This window comes from Elaeis guineensis, chromosome 8 (genome assembly GCF_000442705.2).
Source record: "Elaeis guineensis isolate ETL-2024a chromosome 8, EG11, whole genome shotgun sequence".
Taxonomy (NCBI): domain Eukaryota; kingdom Viridiplantae; phylum Streptophyta; class Magnoliopsida; order Arecales; family Arecaceae; genus Elaeis; species Elaeis guineensis.
In genome coordinates, this window is record NC_026000.2 from 126345587 (window position 1) to 126365178 (window position 19592).

General features: G+C 33.4%; 1 protein-coding gene across 2 annotated transcripts; it reads right to left on the reverse strand.

Moving 5' to 3' along the window:
- Window positions 1-393: 393 nt before the first annotated feature.
- On the reverse strand, window positions 394-13073 carry LOC105049693 (uncharacterized). Of its 2 annotated transcripts, XR_832875.4 has the most exons (10): window positions 12778-13073; window positions 12554-12669; window positions 9353-9406; window positions 9192-9213; window positions 8880-9002; window positions 8624-8787; window positions 8412-8481; window positions 6855-6953; window positions 1717-1848; window positions 394-761 (listed from the first exon to the last, which is right to left on the reverse strand). XR_832875.4 is itself a non-coding variant. In XM_010929435.4 (9 exons), the coding sequence occupies exons 1-9, from the start codon at window positions 12988-12990 to the stop codon at window positions 681-683; spliced, it is 942 nt and encodes a 313-aa protein (XP_010927737.1). In that variant the 5' UTR covers window positions 12991-13073; the 3' UTR covers window positions 394-680. The 2 variants fall into 2 exon arrangements, 1 of the variants encoding a protein (XP_010927737.1); XM_010929435.4 differs by lacking the exon at window positions 1717-1848.
- Between the last annotated feature and the right edge of the window lie 6519 nt (window positions 13074-19592).

Sequence of the window (19592 nt, forward strand, 5' to 3'; positions counted from 1 at the left end):
ATATTCTCAAAAATGCGTGACAAGTTATGTTCTCAAAAAAATGTGTGACATGTTTCTAATTCCTCACCTACACAATAGCCTTCCCAGGTCCTTCGATAAATGATCTTTCTTTGCAGCACCTGAATCTTCTCATGACATAAAGCTGACATAAAGTTGATGTACATAAAGCTACAAACACCAGTAAACATACTGCTGGTCCTCAAGCATCTTAGGCCTCGAGGCATGCCAATTTAAGGCACAAATAGGTTTATGTAACTTGACATAAAGTTGATGTAAATCTGATGAACACAAACTCATTGTACGACTAGAATCGATGCATTTATTAACCTCATAAAACTTCAATGAATCTACACCATAAACTAAAACCAAAATAAGCAATGAAAAGCAGAGAAATGAATACTAGGAGGCCATGAGGTATCTGTTCATTCAAATTAGCCATACGCAGTATCATGAATATAACATAGGTGAGAACAACGTATGGAAACATATCATGTCTGTTGGTTTCAAATCAGAGACTACTGGTTAACCAACTAGGCATCTACATCAGCATATTTACAGGATTCTCTTTTTCGTTCCTTCCATGGCAAAATGCTCAGTCCTTTAGATTTAGAGGTTTATCCTCGTGTAGTCAACTTCAAGAACAAAGATTGGTTGTTGTATTTGGTTAGTTGGAGATACCGTCAAGCTGCTTGAAGAAAAGGCAACTCCTCTTGCGCTGCAGTGTCTTCACCTTCCACCACCATCCAGTCCAGCCTTGGACCCTGCAACAGTAAATTCAAAATTCAAAATTCAAAATCTACTTGCAGGAGAAGGACCTGAAGTATAAGTTCCACCAGACCAGTTGTGGCATTCTGAACATGGTTGGAGGAAATAATTGTTGTTTTAACAGAAAAATAATAAGCAACTGACATTATAAAAAAGTATTGAAATGAGAAAATAATGGAGTTTGGTGACCACAGAAAACTGAATCACCTGAACTCAATCAAAACATCTTTCATGAATAATAAATATATATCCCTCCGTCTCGTCACCTATGCTCGTAACAACCACCCTGCACCATTCTAAGACGTTCTTTTTATGAAAAGGCAGGACTTTCCGGTGACAGTCACTAGAAAACAGAATATCCAGTTGCCACATTAATAAATATTACTGATGGCTAATATTTGAGAATTTATAATCTCATATCATAACGACCCTTTTCTCCAAGTCACTAAATCATATACCAGCATAACTGCAGTTTGTTATCAGTAAATGCTTTCTCTAATCTACTGTTCAGACATTTGTATCACATACGGAAACTGCCCAGTTATTGGTAAAAGCCAAGATCAGAATTTGTTTCGTACCCCAGACTATTCAAATGCTTGATATCAGCCCCCTATTCCCTGAGAAAGTGTTATTCATGATGCTCTCTACGTTCTTATTGAGGTATGCCATTTAAAGGCACCATATTTGATAGGCAACACCACCGTAGGAGAAAAATTACACAATCTTTTTCAGGTGGTTTCTATCTATCAAAACAAATTGCACTCCTTCTGTCCCTCAATAACAGCAAGAATGTAAAAAGAAAAAAGGGGGAAAAACCCAAGAAACAAGCACCCAAGGAAGCTAGTGGACAATTTACAGACAACTCAAAGTAGAAGAGATGGATGGCTTTAAGAACATCCACAAGTCAAAGGTTCAAAAAATGGTGATTAATGGCAAGAATGGAAATAGTACCTGATGGAGGAGCAAAAGCAATACCTACAGAAGCAAAAATTATTAAGAGAGAGAACATGCATGTCGTTTGATAGCTTTGGATCAGAAATGCCCATCTCAGGTTATTCACTGTCTCATCAAGTGCTTCCTAGACTGCATAAATGATGCTAAAATGAGACACAGACAGACGCATGCATGCACATGCACGTGCATGCATAGACAAGCATACATACACATGCACATACCCACAAAATCACATATATAAGACACAAAGATACACAAGCACGTGATAAAGACTATTGCACACAACCATGCATAAACACATGCATGCATGCACATGCATACTTGCACCCAAGCAACATATACATGCACAAGGGCAAGCAGAGACAGAGACGTAGCAAGAAGAGGCGATTCAAGATTAACAGATTCTGCCTCAATGAACAGGGGACCCCAACAATAGGGGTTGTTCAGACTGGATAAGCTCCAGAGGCCACTCTGAAGCTTGGAATTTAACAGGAGAATATTTCACTTTGCTCAAGCAAGATAACAAAGGAGGAGAGTGTCACATGAGAATCATATTGATTGAATATAACTGGCAGTCATATTGATTGAATGTAACTGGCAATGATGGGCTGAATGAAACCTGGCGTGTCTCCACACAATGCCCCTTGTCATGTGGCAGCATGAAGCATGACAAACAAAAGATCAATAGTGTAATGCTTAAAAAGTAATGCGCGTATACCAAAACATGAGGGAGAAAGAAACCAAATGTTGGTCCACGAAAGCAATTCATGTTATCACCTTTTGTCTAAGAGAATTTTTTCCATTATATCTATGTTCAAGACTACCATACTATACTGTTAAATTTTAGCAGAAACACAAGTCCAAAATCAACCAATGAAACCTTTTTCTCATCGAAAGCAGGTTAGTTATGAAACAAAACTCAAGTGGAGAGAAACCACTAATGTATTGCTTAGATCTCCAATCAACCGTAACCTGAAGTCAGCCTATTGCAGAGTAGCACTAGATTTTGGACTGAGGGAACTTTATGCAAGACAGGCTTGCCATTAAGCCTAGAAGGCTTATTGACAGCTGACATACTTATTGTATTGAGTAGTGACAATGCATTAAATTCATGTAACTAACTGAGCAAACCTCCAAGGTTTCCCTAGACTTAGAAAGAATCAAGAATAAAAGAGAAAAAAGAATAAGGCAAGGCTTGATTCAGAGAACTGCATTCACTTTTGAGATACAAAAGCCAATAAGCCAAACTGAAACTTAACCCCATGCTACCAAAAACATAAGTAGGAAAAATGAAGTATTAAGCATTGAGGATTCCTCTTGGTCCCAGATACTTATGTTAAGAAAACTTAACACACAAGAACTTTCTATTTACTGCATTATTTGTTTACTGATGCATGACAGATCATGTAATTCACTTTAACAAACTGGTTCAACTGTGAAAGCTGGAAGGTACATCCTAAGCTTTTAAAAACCAAGTGAACTGCACCGAGCTGCCCAATTTGTACCAAATTAAGCATCGCTTGGTCAGGACACACAAGAATCAGGAGCGTCTCCTAGCCAAACTGTAGGCAAATTGAGCGAACCACTCAGGTCACCCCATATTGCAACCTAACCACTCCGGACAAGAGGGCTTAGGAAGGGGATTTCATCCCCATTCTCCCCACTATTGCACTTCTTTTGGTAGAGAAGCAAGCTATGAAGAGAGCAAAAGGTGGGAAGTTCCTCTTGCTGATTTTCCACCAAAGCATTTTTTTTTTTAAAAAAAAAAACTTCAATAAATAATCCAACTCAAGATAAGCTCCCAAAACTAAATTCTACTTTTATCAAAATGCTGGACCTAAATCCCTCCAAAAAAAGCTAAATGTAGCAGAAATGCTGCCAAAATTTCATGAAATCAGGATGTAATGCTTAAGTTCATGCTTTAAAACATGAATCCAAGTTCAAATAATTGGATTTTGGGGGTTTTGGAATTAAATCCAAAACTTACATCAAAAAATCATTTAATCCAAAATTAACCTGATCAAATGACCATTTTTCAGTGGTGATTTTTTGATATGATGGAGGGAATTGTTTACTGCACAATTTTACTAGTATGAATTTTTTTGAGCTATTATTTACTTTTAAATTATTTTCACTAAAAATATTTATTTTAAAAAATGAATATGTAACATCTGTGAAAAAAATTTGGCAGCATGTTTGCACTAGTGATGTGCATATGCTACTGAATTTCCAGAAAAATGGGGTAAATTTGGGGTTGCTTGGGTTCCATTGGAGCCCACACCCGAAAATAAATAAATGTAAAATAAACCAGAGAATATACATCCATTTTGGTTTTTCTTTTTTATGATAGCATATAGGGAATATCCACAAAAGTCCTCAATTAAAAATGGGTTAGATCATTATTCAAAATTTTGAAAATAAATTTTCAAAGTGATTATTTATAAAAATATGAAAAATATTACAAACTGTTAAACAAATATACATGATTTGATACTAATTTTAGACTATTTTCTGAGTTATAAAGTTTATTTAGCTTGCAAAAACAAAATGTTATTAATTTTTCTGAAATTTTTAATAGCAATTTTTAACATAATTAAATAAAAATATATATCATAACTTTAAGAAAATATACCAGAATCTTAGATACATTAATGTATGAGATAGGTGGTCCATCTTTTTATAAATAAACTTATTTATTATTAGTAAAATTAATTTATAACTAATTAAAAATGTGCACCTATTCAAAAATAAAAATTAAATCTAAAAAAGGAAATATATTGATGCATTTGCGCACATAATTAAATCTAAAAGAGGAGATGTGTTGATGCATCTGCGCACATAACATGGGTGCACGGCTGAAGTGCGTATAGGAAACTTGCATTTTTATCACATCATAAAAAATGAAAATTATCGATGATCATTCACCATAGTGATAATTGTTGATTGTTTGCACTGACATGAAATCATAACAAGGGTAGTTAACTCAATATCCACGCATTTCATGCAAAAATATACAATTTAGACAAGAAAACATCATAAGAAACTCAGGACCAAATTTTGGAGGCCAGAAAGGCTATATAAAGGGTACATGGGGCATACCCAACAGTTTCCTTCGTCAGATTGACTCTCAGCTCAGCATGTAGAGTACCCATCCTTGTAGGTATGTATGGGTTCAATAATTGGTTTTTAAAACTTTGATCTTACTAATGTTTGGACACCTTTCTTTCTTTCCTTGAGTATATTTAATTTACTTTGATATATAGCATCTGCTTTATATGTATAACCCCATACAGAGGCAAATGGTCAAAGGGTTTTTGGTTCTCGCCTCTTATGACCATCTGCTAATTGGTTGGCAGCATGGGTGTTGCCTAATGCATCTCCTGATCCTATATATGCCACCCATCCATTTGTTGCAAAGCTTGGGTTGAGAGCAAGCCCCACACCTTCTTGTCATGCTTCCATGGCCAAATTCCCAACTTGGCCCAGAAATGGTGGATTTGCCACTTGCCCGGATGAATATTTTATTGTACTTTATTAGATACATACTCCTGAAAGTATTTTATATATGATTTTAGAAAAAGCTACCAGGTTGCTTCTTGTGATCTACAAGTGTTTCACCTATAAACCTTAAGAACTAATTATTTATTGTTTTTCACATAATAGATTTTTGTCGTCATTGTTTTATGCATTGGCACTTAATAATTGCTCGAGTAGTATTCACATATTTGGTTAAGGAGATTTAGGAAGAATATTTTAATGAATGCATCTATTCTTGTCAAATAATGATTTTTTTTTTGTTATTAGTTTTATTATAATATAATGAAACTATATTACAAGATGGAAAATATTGATCAAGTTTGGGTATTTCATGGATGACTATTGTCATTTTGAGTCCATGATTATTGAAATGAAAAATCATAGTCATAGTTGATTTGGATCATATTGACCGATAATTTTTTATTCAAATTCTGGATCATCAACTTTTTATTTTTTAAATCTGAGTCTCTTTTATTTACATAAAAGACTCCAACAACTCAGCTAGTTGGCCTCTTCAATTTATTTTAGTTATAGAATTGTTTGACATTCACATAAGTCAAGGTTTACTGTAGGAATCATTATCAAAGTTTTGGGGGCCTCCCCTTAGGTATACATATTACTATTGAAAACTTAAATAACAGTTGTTGTTTGACCATTATCTTATTGCAACAACCATTATATAGAAATAATTATTATTATTATTGTTCAATATTTTTATGATTCAACCGAACATAATAATAAATGATTCGAGCAAATAACACCCCTTTTTGCTATTGACCATTATTTCTCATTATAATGACAAATAAAGTTATTATAGAAGTTGTTGATTTCCAAATACTGTTATTATAAAACTTGTTCTTTTGTTGAGATGTATATTATGTAGACATTTATATATATTGACTACTTGATGACGGTATGAAGCAATGATTTTCTTTTTCTTTTTCCTTTTTTGATAGCTAGAAGATAGTTATAAGCAATGGAACCATATCATGGTTATTTATACCATCAATATAACAAAGTTATATTATAAGATATTATAATTATTAATTATATAAAATCCATTTAAGATTTTATATCAAAATCAAATTGACTGGAATAATTGTTTTACCATACTTCCTGCAGTATGCACATTTGCAGTGCAAGTGCCAAAAGAGCTAGTATATATTAAAAGATATGACATAGATGATAAAATGAGAGCATGGATTAAAGAGAGAGGAACAATGAATCAACTATGATGAAAATGTGAGAATAATAGTTTGTAGATCATATCAAAATAAACTCATGGCATCCATAGACAGTGAATGTGCATGTTTTATTTTTGTTTATCAAATGCTAGTTGGCAAGCTATTGGTTTTTGAATATGCTGCAGTATCCATGTTCTGGCAAAAGAAGTTTAAAGAATTTTGAACAAAGAGATGCTAAGAGAGCAAGAGCTCTCTTGAAAGTTGAAAGTATATAATACAAATTGCTGGATAGGGCATTATGTGGTCTGATCAGAGAAAGTATATATCTTGTTTAGAAAGAAAGGGTAGTCAACCACATGCTAGAATGCAGGCCAAAAAATGGGGTGATAGATGCACCATGGATGTACATAATACCTTTCCTTGCCGAATGACTTTTGGATAAGCTCCAGTCATATCAACCACCGTTGATGGATCAGCCACTCTAACACCACCATCAACAACAAAATCAAGACCCTGTAACAAATCAAACGAAGTTAAATATATACAGACTCTAACATCAGTTGCTATAAGGATATGTACTTAATTAAAACTTGGAAATGCATACATAATCCAGGTGAGCGCACATATGAATCCTATAGAATACAAAAATGTAATATCCGAATGCCCAAATGTGTCTGGAAGTTGCAAACCCAATATTTATCATCTCATAAAATCTTGATATGATTAGCCCTGAAGTTTCAATGTTATAGGCTTGACAGCACAGAGGTGCAGGCTACAATTGGTTTAAATAAGGAAAAACTAAAATTGCAATGCAAGATTTCACATCATAACTTTGGTGGATATATTGGATCTGCTATAGTTTGGAACAGCCACATAGTCAGTCAGTCACCAACAAATTAATTTGAAGCCTAATGCATCTGATTAAGCTCTGGTTGTTCACAATCAATTCAAGCTTGATCAAGTCTAAAATCAAGCTACACACGTCATCTGTGAGCAGAACATTTCAATTAGGGATTATGTTTTTTTCTATGAAGCTTCTGCCCTTACAGTGTATGAGTAATCTAAAATGTCATTTATATTTCCCCCTGTCCAACTGTATCATTCTAGGTAGAACAGACCAGTTCATTTCAATTCAATCCAAAATGAAAAATGTCTTTGTTAGCAATATCTAGATCGATCATTTTCAGAACTTCAAGTTAGTTAATAATCCAGACACCTATCCAAAATAATAGCTTTAGCCCATCAACCAAGCCATGTATGATAAAATTTTCAGAACACTATTTTAGACTTCTCATTAAAAAGAAAGTAGACATTTAAAAAACTAGATTGTGCAAAACGGAAGCCAATGGAAAATACTTTACAGCAACCAGCATATAAGCCATTGTGTTTTGCTAACATCCTAACAGCTACATGTTAATTCAGGTTCAACAACTGGAAATCCTTCTTCTCCATAGCATATTATATTTATCTTTTAAGTTTGCTTGTTCATCAACCATCAACAACCAGAATTAAATCCTCCACTGATAGATAGATATCCATACATATACATACATACATACAGACAGACAGATAGATAGATAGATAGACATAGCATATTATATTTATCTTTTAAGTTTGCTTGTTCATCAACCATCGACAACAAGGATTAAATCCTCCACTGATAGATACACATACACATACACATACATATACAAATACATAGAACAAGCAACAAAACACAGAACAAGTGACAAGAAAAAATCTAGAACACACTATTCATGCAACTATAACATCGCTTATAGGAAAGTGATAGCTCATACCTCTAGCTCATAGCTATCTGCAATGATAACAAGATCGGATAGATAGATAAATAGATAGATATATAGATAGATAGAACAAGCAACAAAACACAGAACAAGTGACAAGAAAAAAACCTAGAACACACTATTCATGCAACTATAACATAGCTTATAGGAAAGTGATAGCTCATACCTCTGGCTCATAGGTATCTGCAATGATAACAGGATCTAACATCCACTGATCCTTTTCAGGCCACTTTACACTGAAGAATGAAATGCACATTATCAGCATGCAAGTAGTAGGGGCACTAGATACACAAAAACTGGACAAACTGAGCATCAATTTTGTGAGCAAAAACATCCTGAATTAGAATATATGCTGCTATGTTAATAGTTTCAACTAACCTTGTGCAAACCAAAGGTGCATCCAAATTTTGCAATATGGCTTGACAAATAGAATCATCTGGAATACGAACACCAACATGCTTCCTTGTTGCGTGTTTAGCTGCCATCCCGGGCTTTATGCATTGTTTTGGCAGTTGCTTGCTTGCAGGTAGAATAAAGGTATACTGTTTAAGTAAAAAAGTTCTCATCAATGTCCATGCTGTATATGTGGAAGGTCCATAGTTATGTTCACCAAATAAAAACAATCCATCCTTACTGGCCCAGGCAAACAATGCTTTACAGCTCGAAAGATATTTGGTTGACCTTGAGCATTACCACGTGGGAAACCCGTTGTATAAGTATCTATATCTTGAAACGAGCGGCACAAAATACTGAGGGGCTGCATAAAAATTCTTAATTAGACAGTGTAGCAGAATGGATAAATTATACTACCTTATGATAATCTGTATCATCAACATAAAAACAAAAATTATAATTTAATATCCTGTTTGTTACAAGTTTACTCTCATAATACCCTCCTATGTGCTAAAGCCTAAAATATTAAAGCAACAGCAGTAAGTTCTCTTGCCTTTGAGTCCTCTTCTTTGATTCTGCAGATAGAAAACCATAAAAGATTTGTTAAAAAAACTTGCTTGACATATTACTCGAAGAATTAGCAAGAATAAATACACAACAGTGAACATACTGAAAGATAAAGGTTCAAATAGTGAAAGAAAAGAAAATGGATACCTGCGAAGGCGTTCGATGGAGGAATGACTTTTCAGATCACAAACCATAGCATACCTACAGTCAGAACATACATCTGGTTAATATTCAAGGCTTTAATATGATATTGTTAAGTCAAGTGGAAATCCAGTCCCAGCCAAGCATGGTCCAAGTAAATGACAAGAAAACATATGTATGAGAAACTTAAGGACGTCGAGAAGATCGGCTTATCTATATCAGCAACCACTACTTTATGAATTTGTTTGAATGCTTTCTTACAAGTCAAATGGAGTTTTCAAGGTTCATGACTAGTAAACATATCATGGTACTTCCTTTTCATGAACTAATCTGTGCCATAGACTCCAGCAGGTATATGGAATTCTCCATTCCCTTGGGAAGTATGCTTGTTTTGGTTTAGCTAAGGAATAGATATAATAGTTAAAGATCACTATCTTGATCTTGTCAGAATTCTCCTCAGATGGTTTGAATTAAAAAAGATGAATTGTGCAAGTACAGATTTATAATTGGAGGTAGATGTCAACCAATTGGTTCACTGTTCACCACCTTACAAGTTCTTGGTGACGAGTGATTAAAACATAGAACTTCTTCAATATAACAAATCTAAATTACATTTGTCAGCTAACATGTGAGCTGTTTTCAGAAACTCATTATGGCTCATTTTTAATATGGAAATGATAGAAAAACTTGACAGAAAAGATGGCTGAAGAATCCCAGGACCATTTGGCTTGACCCCCATCCAAACAAGGGGGAGACAGCAGATAATTTCCATCAAAGAAGAGAGCTTCTGATTTCCTTTTCTAGAGTTCAGGGTCCACTTCCCAAACAAACTTCAATTTTTTCAATTTAGTTTACTCAATCATTCAAAATGAATGGTAAAATAAAGAGCAAATGAGAGGCCAAAGGAAATCTAGGAATTGTCATCAAGGGCTTGAGCAAGATTGGCCTACAAGGACATACCCCATAAAAGGAATAGCTGGTGAAGAAGCTTTGCCCATCCCAAATTTTAATCAAACCTGTATGTTATGCTAAAGATTCTTCTGAGCACCACAACAAACCATCGAGCAGATAAAGATCAAAATATGTTCAAAAGAATCTTTTTACAACTTTATAACAATTAGGGGTACAATCGAGCCGAGTCAAATCAAGTAGTGGGAAGCTCGAGCTCGACTTGACTCAAAATACTCATGCTCAAAACTCGGCTCGACATCGACCGAGCCTTAATATCCCAAACTTGAGCTCGGGTCAATGAAAAATAGACAAAACTTGAGATTGACTTAACTTGAATTTATCAATCGAGATATACACGAGATCAAGTTCAAGCTTGAAATTGAGCCATAGCCTACTAATAATATATGTATTAATATATATTATAAATAAAAATAATATTATTAAAAATATATATAAATTAACGTAGGCTCATAAGTTTTCAAGCCAAGTATCCTACTACTCGAGCTTGATAATAACCGAGTCGAGTCGAGTTTGGACTCATGTCGAGCTCAAGTAGCTCATGAGCAGCTCGACTTGTTTGCACCCCTAATAACAATCCACAAATCTCTATAAGTGAGCAACTAGATAAATGTATTTTATCTTGATATAAAAATTCTCATACTTGAACCATGAAGCCTCATCCCAAGTATGACTTATCAAGGTTTGAGAAATCTCTATGCTAGGCTCCCAACATAATATCAACCTTTTAGGAATTGATGCTCCATTATTACCCAGGGCAAAAGGCAAGAAAGACTGAGAGGGGCTTGCCGAAAAACCTGGAAAAACAAAAACCTACTTGTGAGCTCATTCACCTAGGAGTTGTTGAAGGAAGCTCTTACTAGTAATGGATAAGCTGCCCTTATGAATCCAACTTGACAGCTGGTTAGAGAAGTATCCAAATGGATTAAATATTATGTTTAAGCCTTTGTAAAGGTTTTAATTTATATTTAACTGATTAGAATTCTTGGACCACTTGAAACTCTGCAAAACTGATGCTAACATTGAATCCTTTAGGTTGCAAATATAAATAACATGGAGGTTGCATAAGCACATATGCTGACTCACCAATAATGTTGGCATGTTTCTGCTATATGAGTCATAGGTTATTAGTTTAGATAAATTAATAATTCAAGGCGGGTTGACATTTCTATAAATTCAAGTTATCATGGCCTACATATTGAGAAAGAAAAGATTTGATTATAAAATTTCAGATTATTCCTGGGTTTCTCTCCTTTTTCATGTATGGCAAACTGCACAACAGTTTACCTTTTTCTTGTGTCTCTTTTCTTAAGATCTTATCTGAAAATCTTATCAAAACTATTAGGAAATGTAACTCTTAAACCCATTGATTCTTATCCATAATGGTGAATTTTGGTTATGGTAGCAACCTTGGATCTGTACTCTATTCTATCTAGGTAGTGTCTGGAATAGGTAGATGGGCTATGTTACAGTTGGAAGGGTTTTAGAATCCTGATTGAAGCTAGAAACATATTCATCACCCATAATAATTGCGTTTACTTTTTACAAATAAATTAAAAAGGGCTTTTCCTAAGAGCCTATTGATGGTCTAACCTTCGAGTTATGCAGCAATCCTTATCAGACATCAGACCAAAGGACCACCATCCTCATCACAGACTAAAATCCATACTAACGCCACTTCCATTTGTCATACCGACCAGCCAGATTTTAATACAAATCTATTCATGGATATAATTAAGAAGGATCGATTTACATTAAAAACCTTAATAATTTGGAATGGTTAGCCCAACTCTTGGACAAACAGTTGTGCTATACGGGAGCATTCTTGCAGCATCCCAACTTGATGAGATGCAAATTGATAGAATATTCATCACAATGATCCATATAAGCAGTGTACAATCCTCTTATGAGGAACATGGTCATATAATAAAAATGTGGTTTTAAACCCTTACACCAATGCTTGAAATTTAGAACATGATGCTAATTTCATAGCCTTTATATTGACAAAAAAGCAAATATAAAGCAAGAAACTAACAAGAGTATCATATCCACACTTCCAGGTAAAATTCTTTCTTCAGTTTATGCACTCACTACTTAATATCATAAATATTTGACTCCCGTGATGCTTAATATATTTTCTTTTACAAAAAGAAAATCAAAGAATTATTAATCAATACTCAGTCCAAACCGGTAAAAATAATAGAAAAATGATGAGGAGTGTTTGGAGTGAGAGCATACACTGTATCGGTGGGGATCACACCGACGCCTCCTTCTTTGATGACCTTGATAACGGGTTCCAGCTTCCAACTATCGGCTCCGGTGTCCATCTCCACGTATACCATCCTCTCCCCATTCTTTTGAATTTATTTATTTATCCCCCAAAAGAGATAGGAATCGTAAGAAATTCCATTAAATTAAAAAGATTAAAACCTCTAAGCTGGAAATAAAATTCAGAGAGAGACCTTGAAGAAGCGCGGAGCGGAGTATTTCAAGCGTTTGGGGTTGCGCTTCAAAGCGAGAGCATGGATGGGGAGGTGCCGCCGGAGCGGCGGCGGCGAGAGCCGCGGCGTCGGGAGGCGAAGGCTCACGACGGTGCGGCGGAAGGAGAGGGATAGGGCGCCGGCGGCGATCACCGCCGAGGTGGCGCAACCGCCTGGGATCCCGTCGGACAGCATAATAATAAGCTCCAGACAGCCAGCTGGTTTGGAGTACGCGGGACTCGCCGCGCGTCGGCTCGGGATATTGCTTGACGACCCGAACTGCTCGATGGCTCTAGAAAAACCGGAAGCAAAGTCGGTTCGAAGTTAAACCAAATCAACACGCTTGAACCGGTAAAACAGGCTCCAAATTAATCGCAAATCAAGTCAAAAATTGAAACTAGATTCGTTAAAACTCGAATATATCTAAATCTTTTGTATATATATACATATATAATCGTTTGAAAATTCTATACTTATTTTTTGAGATTTATTAATATTTTAATTCATAATTTACTAAAATAATAGTAATCTCAATGGAATCCAAATGCCATATCATAAAAGAAAAAATTTCAAAAATGACTAAAATAATAGCCATTCAAGGACTCAAGAAAATTGATGCATCATTTTTTCTATCCAAGAGCAATTTTGATTTTTCTATAAGATAAATAGATTTTGCTAGTACCGTTAAGTTAATTGCATGTAAGTATAGGTTTTTAGAAACTACTGTATGCAACTGTAATAAATGTAAACACATTAGGATTTTTGTAATTTACTCTTTAATTTATAATGAATTATGAAAATTAAATTTTCAATTAACCAAATACATTAGCTTGGACTTGAATTAAAATTTAAAATTAAGAATTAACTTTATGCTTAAGCTTGAACTAAGTTCAATTTAATCTCAAGCTGATTCCAGCTTGATATTGAATTTATCAAACTGATCAAGTAGATTCACATACAACTCAATATGAAAACAAGCTTGAAATAATACTAAATAAATTAATCATGACTTTGTAATTGAATCTTAAAATTAATTTCAAGCAAAACTTGACCAGGTCCAAGCTAGTCCATCGCATGAAAATTGCTGATCAAGTCATTCCATAAGGGCAAAAAAAAAGGTCTTGATTAAGGTAAATACACCCTCCAATGGGGGATAGATACCTGTCAAGTTTCCAAACCATGTTTGTTTGATAACCTAAGCCATCTTTTCAAAGATTTATAGGGAAAAAACCATTAAGCGCCCTATATGTTTTCAGGAAAGGATCCTTTGCCCCATTTTGTTTGCTTGGCAACTTCACATTTAACTATCCCTTGTATCACACTAATACCCACCTAGAATTTATACCAATCTCTTGTATAATGAGGCAAAAAAAAACCCTTGATATCAAAACAAGATCCTTCTAGCATTACTCCTTCGAAAAAACAACTATTCCTTGCGAAACCAATCCTCTTAGAACATATGTTGTTACCAAAAAAAAAACTTGTGAAAAAGAGTTTCAGAGGTATTCAAATGGTATTATAATAGATAAAGATTAAAAGATTGGCTAACCTATGGCCTGATCGGCTTGGACTGTTGATTTAAAAAGTGAAAAAAGAAAAGACCTCAAAGTATGCTGGGCACTATCCTAAGATAAATTTTCGATTCCCATACTGGTATCACCAAGAATTCTATCCCAAGATAAAACTGAGATACTATCCCTTAGAGCACGATCTTAGAGAGGGATGATAATCCTTCTCTAGTATGAGCAATGAAATAAGAAAAAAAATGATGAAAAGAAAAAGAGAGTTCCCAACACTGAACTCTTGGAGAAAGAGAAAAAGAGATCACTGATTCCAGATATCCCACTAGCTAGGATTTGTGCTCTTTTATAGACTGCAAGCAAATATGAAGAGAAACGATCGGTCATTATGCATACAACTCTACACCATGATTTGTGCATGCAAACCAAATTGGGTCAGGCCATCACGCATGTGTGTGATACAAAATTCACTTCCATCAAAGGCCTAAGTCAAGATGGGCAAAGAAAAAAGTCAAATAAACATAACGATATATTTGTCCTTTTTCAGTATGTGACTAAAATCCAAACAAAGCCTTTAAGAGAATTCGAAGGGAAGAAAAATTTTGAGTTTTTCCTCTAAAACCTCTAACAATCCTCCTAAAATTTTGTACTAATTAATATTAATTATTTAAGATCTAAATAATTAAAATTTTATTACTAAGTGTTTATATTATACAATGAATGAAGTATTTTAGCCTTAGTTAGTGTAAATAGCTTCCATCTAAATGAATTGGAGTGAACCAAGTTTGAATTACATTTTTTCGACTCCGACTTCAACTACCACATACAGTGTAGAAAGATCTATCGCTGGGTTGCACATTATTGGCCATGCACAAATATCTTATTGTTTGTAAGAGCACCTAAAATTTGCCCATATTCTCTAGCCACAACCATATTCAGAAGTTCTCATATAAGTCAGCTTATTGGGGATGTTTATAGAGTCATATCCTAAGGAGAATACCTCTTGGGTCTTATTTAAAGCTGTACTCTTTCTTAACATCTACACAAAAGTATTAATCACCATAAGGATGGGGTGAAGTGAAGACTCTTATATAAATATAAAACATGCACTCTCTGGCCAACCAATCAGTTTGTTATTATCATATTGAACCTTCTTCAAAGAGTTTCTTATCACAGAAATTGGATTCTCACTGTTGGAAGAAGTATTATAGACAAAGTTCCATCCCACTCGATGAATTTAAGATCTTAATTAGTCCTATTTAAGTCTTTAGTAAGGCAATCAGCAATATTATTATCAGTTTTGACATAAGTTAAAGAAATAATACCATGAGTTTCTGACTTTCTTACATACTTTTGTCTCACTTTTATATATCTGCTTATTTTTAAATTTATTAGTTTCTTTTTATAGAAATCAATTGTAGCTCTAGAATCATGATAGATTGAAATAGGAGAAATAGATGATAAAAATAATGAAATTTCAGATAATAGATTTTTAAGCCATTCGACCTCAAAGCAGGTAAAATCAAGAGCAACAAGTTTAGCTTCCATTATACTTCTGGCTAATATAGTTTGTTTGATAAATTTTCAAGAAATAACACTACCACTAAGAAGGAATACATAGCCAGAGGTGGATTTAATATCAAATGAATCAGAAATCTAGTTGGCATAATTGTATCCCTCTAATACAACTGAATAGCCAATAAATCTAAAACAATATAGAATAGAACTTTTAAGAGTCCTAAAGACTCTTCTAAAGCAATCCAATAAATCCTACTAGGATTACTAATATATTGACTAAGTTTGGAAATAGCATGAGCAACGTTAGGTCCAATACGATTGGAGATATATAAGAGATTCAATAATTTGAACATATCTTTCTTGATTTATAGATTTATCAAAGTTCTTCAAGAGTTGAATAGAAGGATCAAATGGAGTAGAAATAAGAAAAAAATCAAAATATCCAAATTTATCAATCAATAGTTAGTGTAATGAGATTGAGATAGAGATATAAAATCGAAGAATCAGATAATCTTCATGCCAAGGATTATATCAATTTTACTTAAATCTTTCATATCAAAATGATAGGAGAGGAATTTTTTAACATCATTAATTAGCTCAAAGTCAGAAGATAGTATCAGGATATCATCAATATAGAGGCAAAGAAAAATATATCGATCATTAAATCTTCTGTAAAAGAGATAATTATTAGATTCATTGATTTAAAAATCATAAGAAAAAATGATACTATCAAACTTTTCATGCTACTCTTTAGGTGCATTCTTTAGGCCATATAAGAATCCAATAAACTTGCACATATTACAAAGCTCTCATGTTAAGTCATAGAGATTTTTTCATCAAGATCTCCATGGAGAAAGATAGTCACATCCATTTGATGCACAAAGAGTTTATAAATAGAAGTAAGAACAAAGAGGATATGGATAGTGGTATCAAAGAAATCAATACTGATTTTTTACTCAAAATCTTGGACTACAAGCCATGCTTTATACTTTTTCATGGATCCATCAATCCTAAGTTCCTTTCTAAAGATCCATTTATGACCTAAAAAATTATTTTCAAGAGATAAATTAGTGAGAATCAAAATATTATTTTTAATAATAGATTCAATCTCACTGTTAATAGCCTCTTTCCAGAAAAGAGTATTAGATGATCTCATAGCTTCCTGATATAAGGTAGGAGTATCCTCAATTAAGAAGTAAAAGAAAAATCTTAACTCAGATTCTTTCCGATCGTAACCCTCTTACCTCGCTGGGCTTGGAAAAAAGATCAAGTTGACTAGATGTAGGATCATTAGGGATCAAAGGACTAAAGATTTGAGTTGAAGCAAAGAATAAGAGTAATAACCAGATATGGATTTAGAGATCCAAGTCTTGAAAGGAAATACATTTTCAAAGAAGCTTGTATCTTTAGATTCAATAATGGTACTAATAGATATATCATTGAAATTAAAATGAATAACAAAAAAATAATAGTTATTACTATTAAGAGAATAGCCAATAAAGATAAAATCAATAATTTTAAGATATATTATATTTTTTTTAGATTAGAAAATAATAACCATAGTTAAGCAGCCCCAGAAGTAACTCAACTTTAATGCACGTCCCTTCCAATACTCATAGAAAGTCTTTTCTTTATACCTTGTTAAAATTCTATTAAGGATAAAAGTAAAAGTTAAAAGAGCTTCTCTCCATAGATTTTTCAAAATACTAGAACTTATGATTATGACATTAATCACATCCAATAAAGTTCTATTCTTCTATTCAATAATACTATTAGATTGAGGAGAGTAAGGAGCTGTTATTTTATGAATTATGCTATGATCTTGATAGAAGATAACAAAATCATTTGATAAATATTCACCTCTTCTGTCAGATCTTAGGATTTTAATCTACTTTTCAGTTTGATTTTCAGCCTTAGGTTTAAAAATTTTAAACTTATTGAAGACTTCATCCTTGATCTTTAGAAGATAGGCATAACAATATCTGAAAAAGTTATCAATAAAGATCATAAAATACTAACTACCTCCATGGGTGGGAGTTTTACAAGAATCACAAACATCACAATGAATTAATTCAAGAAGTTTAGTATTTCTTTGAGCGATGGATTTGAAAGGTTTTTTAATTTATTTGGATGAATACAGATTTTACATTTAGATTTATAATCAATGTTGAATTTAGAAATAAGATTAAAATTTAACATCTTTTGAATAGACTTAAACTTCATGTGACCTAGTCTACCATGCCAAATATTATAAAATTAAGAAGTCAATACAATTGATTGAGAAGGATTTGAAAAAAAAAAATTCATTAATTGAAGGAGATTGATTATATTGAGTTTGAGATACAAATTCTTTTTCAATAAATACATCACGTTAAAAACTTACAATCCTATTGGACTCTAATATAATATTATATCCTAATTGCACTAACAGGGATCCATCGATGAGATTTCTTCTAATATCAAGTACATGCTATATATCTCAAAGGATAATGCTCTTCCTTATCACTATCCAAAATATTAACAACTCTTCTATTTTTCATAATTACACTTCCTTCACTTGAGTCCTGATAAGAGAAAAATAATGCTCTATCAATATAATTATGGATATTGACACCAGAATCTAACCACCAATTAATGATTTTATAGATAAAGTTAACTAATTGGATGAAAGATACTGATCTAAAGGTGCATGGTTCACCTTCAACCATATTTATCATAGGTTTGGATTGAAATTGGTTCTTCTTCTTCTTTGTCACAATATTTTTCTTTTTCCAATAGAAGCATTGATGAGCAAGATGGTTGTTTCGATCACAAATGAAATAAAGCCTCTCATCAATGGATTTCTTGTTTCTTATGGTTTGAGAATTGAGTTTGAATTGGTTTTAGAATCTTATCCTTTTCCTTTTACCCTTGGTTTTGAAGTCTTTGGGACTAAAGGTTCCATTCTGGTCTTGGTAGTCCTAACTCTTAAGTTTTTGTTATAGATTTTGAGATTCAGTCAGGTTTACTTTGACTTTCAATTGATTTTCTTTTAGCTCTCTAATTCAATATTTATCTTATATTCTAATGCTTTAGATGATAGATTAAAAAGTTAGATTGCTTTGGGTTTCTAAGATCACGTCCAAAATTAGTCCATGATAGCAGGAGTTTGTTAATTAGATAAGAAACTTGATAATTCTCATCTAATGTCCAGTGCCCTCTATAAATATTTTGGATCAAATTTTGAAAATGATGGATTTGGTCACTTAAAGGGACATTATTTACCATCCTAAAATTACTGAAGTCACTAATGGTGAATCTCATGATCTCCTCATTATCTCTACTATAGGCATGTTCTAGGATAAGCCAAAGTTCCTTAGAGGTCTTATATTTTCTATAAGTTTCATAGGTCATTTGAAAGATAATTAAGGATTCTGAACCTACAATAGAATTTAATATCTTCTAGTGATTTATTGATTCTATAAGTATTTGAAGAATCAAATAATCTAGAACAGGATCTTGATTTAGATGAGGAGGCAACATCACAGGGTGGCCTTTTTCCAATGGCAATGATGAGGTTAAGTGTAATTAACTAGGCTTCAAGCTTTTCTACCATCTAAGAAATCCATGACCATTGAACTTTTTGGGTTTAAGAGTCAAGGCTTCCTTGCACCAATTGATGTACAATAAAGATTATAAGAAACTTGATTTAGGAGAATTTGATTAAAGCTACAAATAGAGTTTAAGTCTATTAGGAACCTCTATCTTCAAAGCAGAAAC

What these genes read in the sequence shown, in the direction of transcription:
- LOC105049693 (XM_010929435.4), bottom strand. Translation starts at nt 12,990, where the DNA reads ATGCTGTCCGACGGGATCCCAGGCGGTTGCGCCACCTCGGCGGTGATC. An exon ending in CCGCTCCGCGCTTCTTCAAG is followed by an intron (nt 12,670 to 12,777) that starts GTCTCTCTCTGA and finishes TAAATTCAAAAG; the next exon opens with AATGGGGAGAGGATGGTATA. An exon ending in TCCATCGAACGCCTTCGCAG is followed by an intron (nt 9,214 to 9,352) that starts GTATCCATTTTC and finishes TTCTATCTGCAG; the next exon opens with AATCAAAGAAGAGGACTCAA.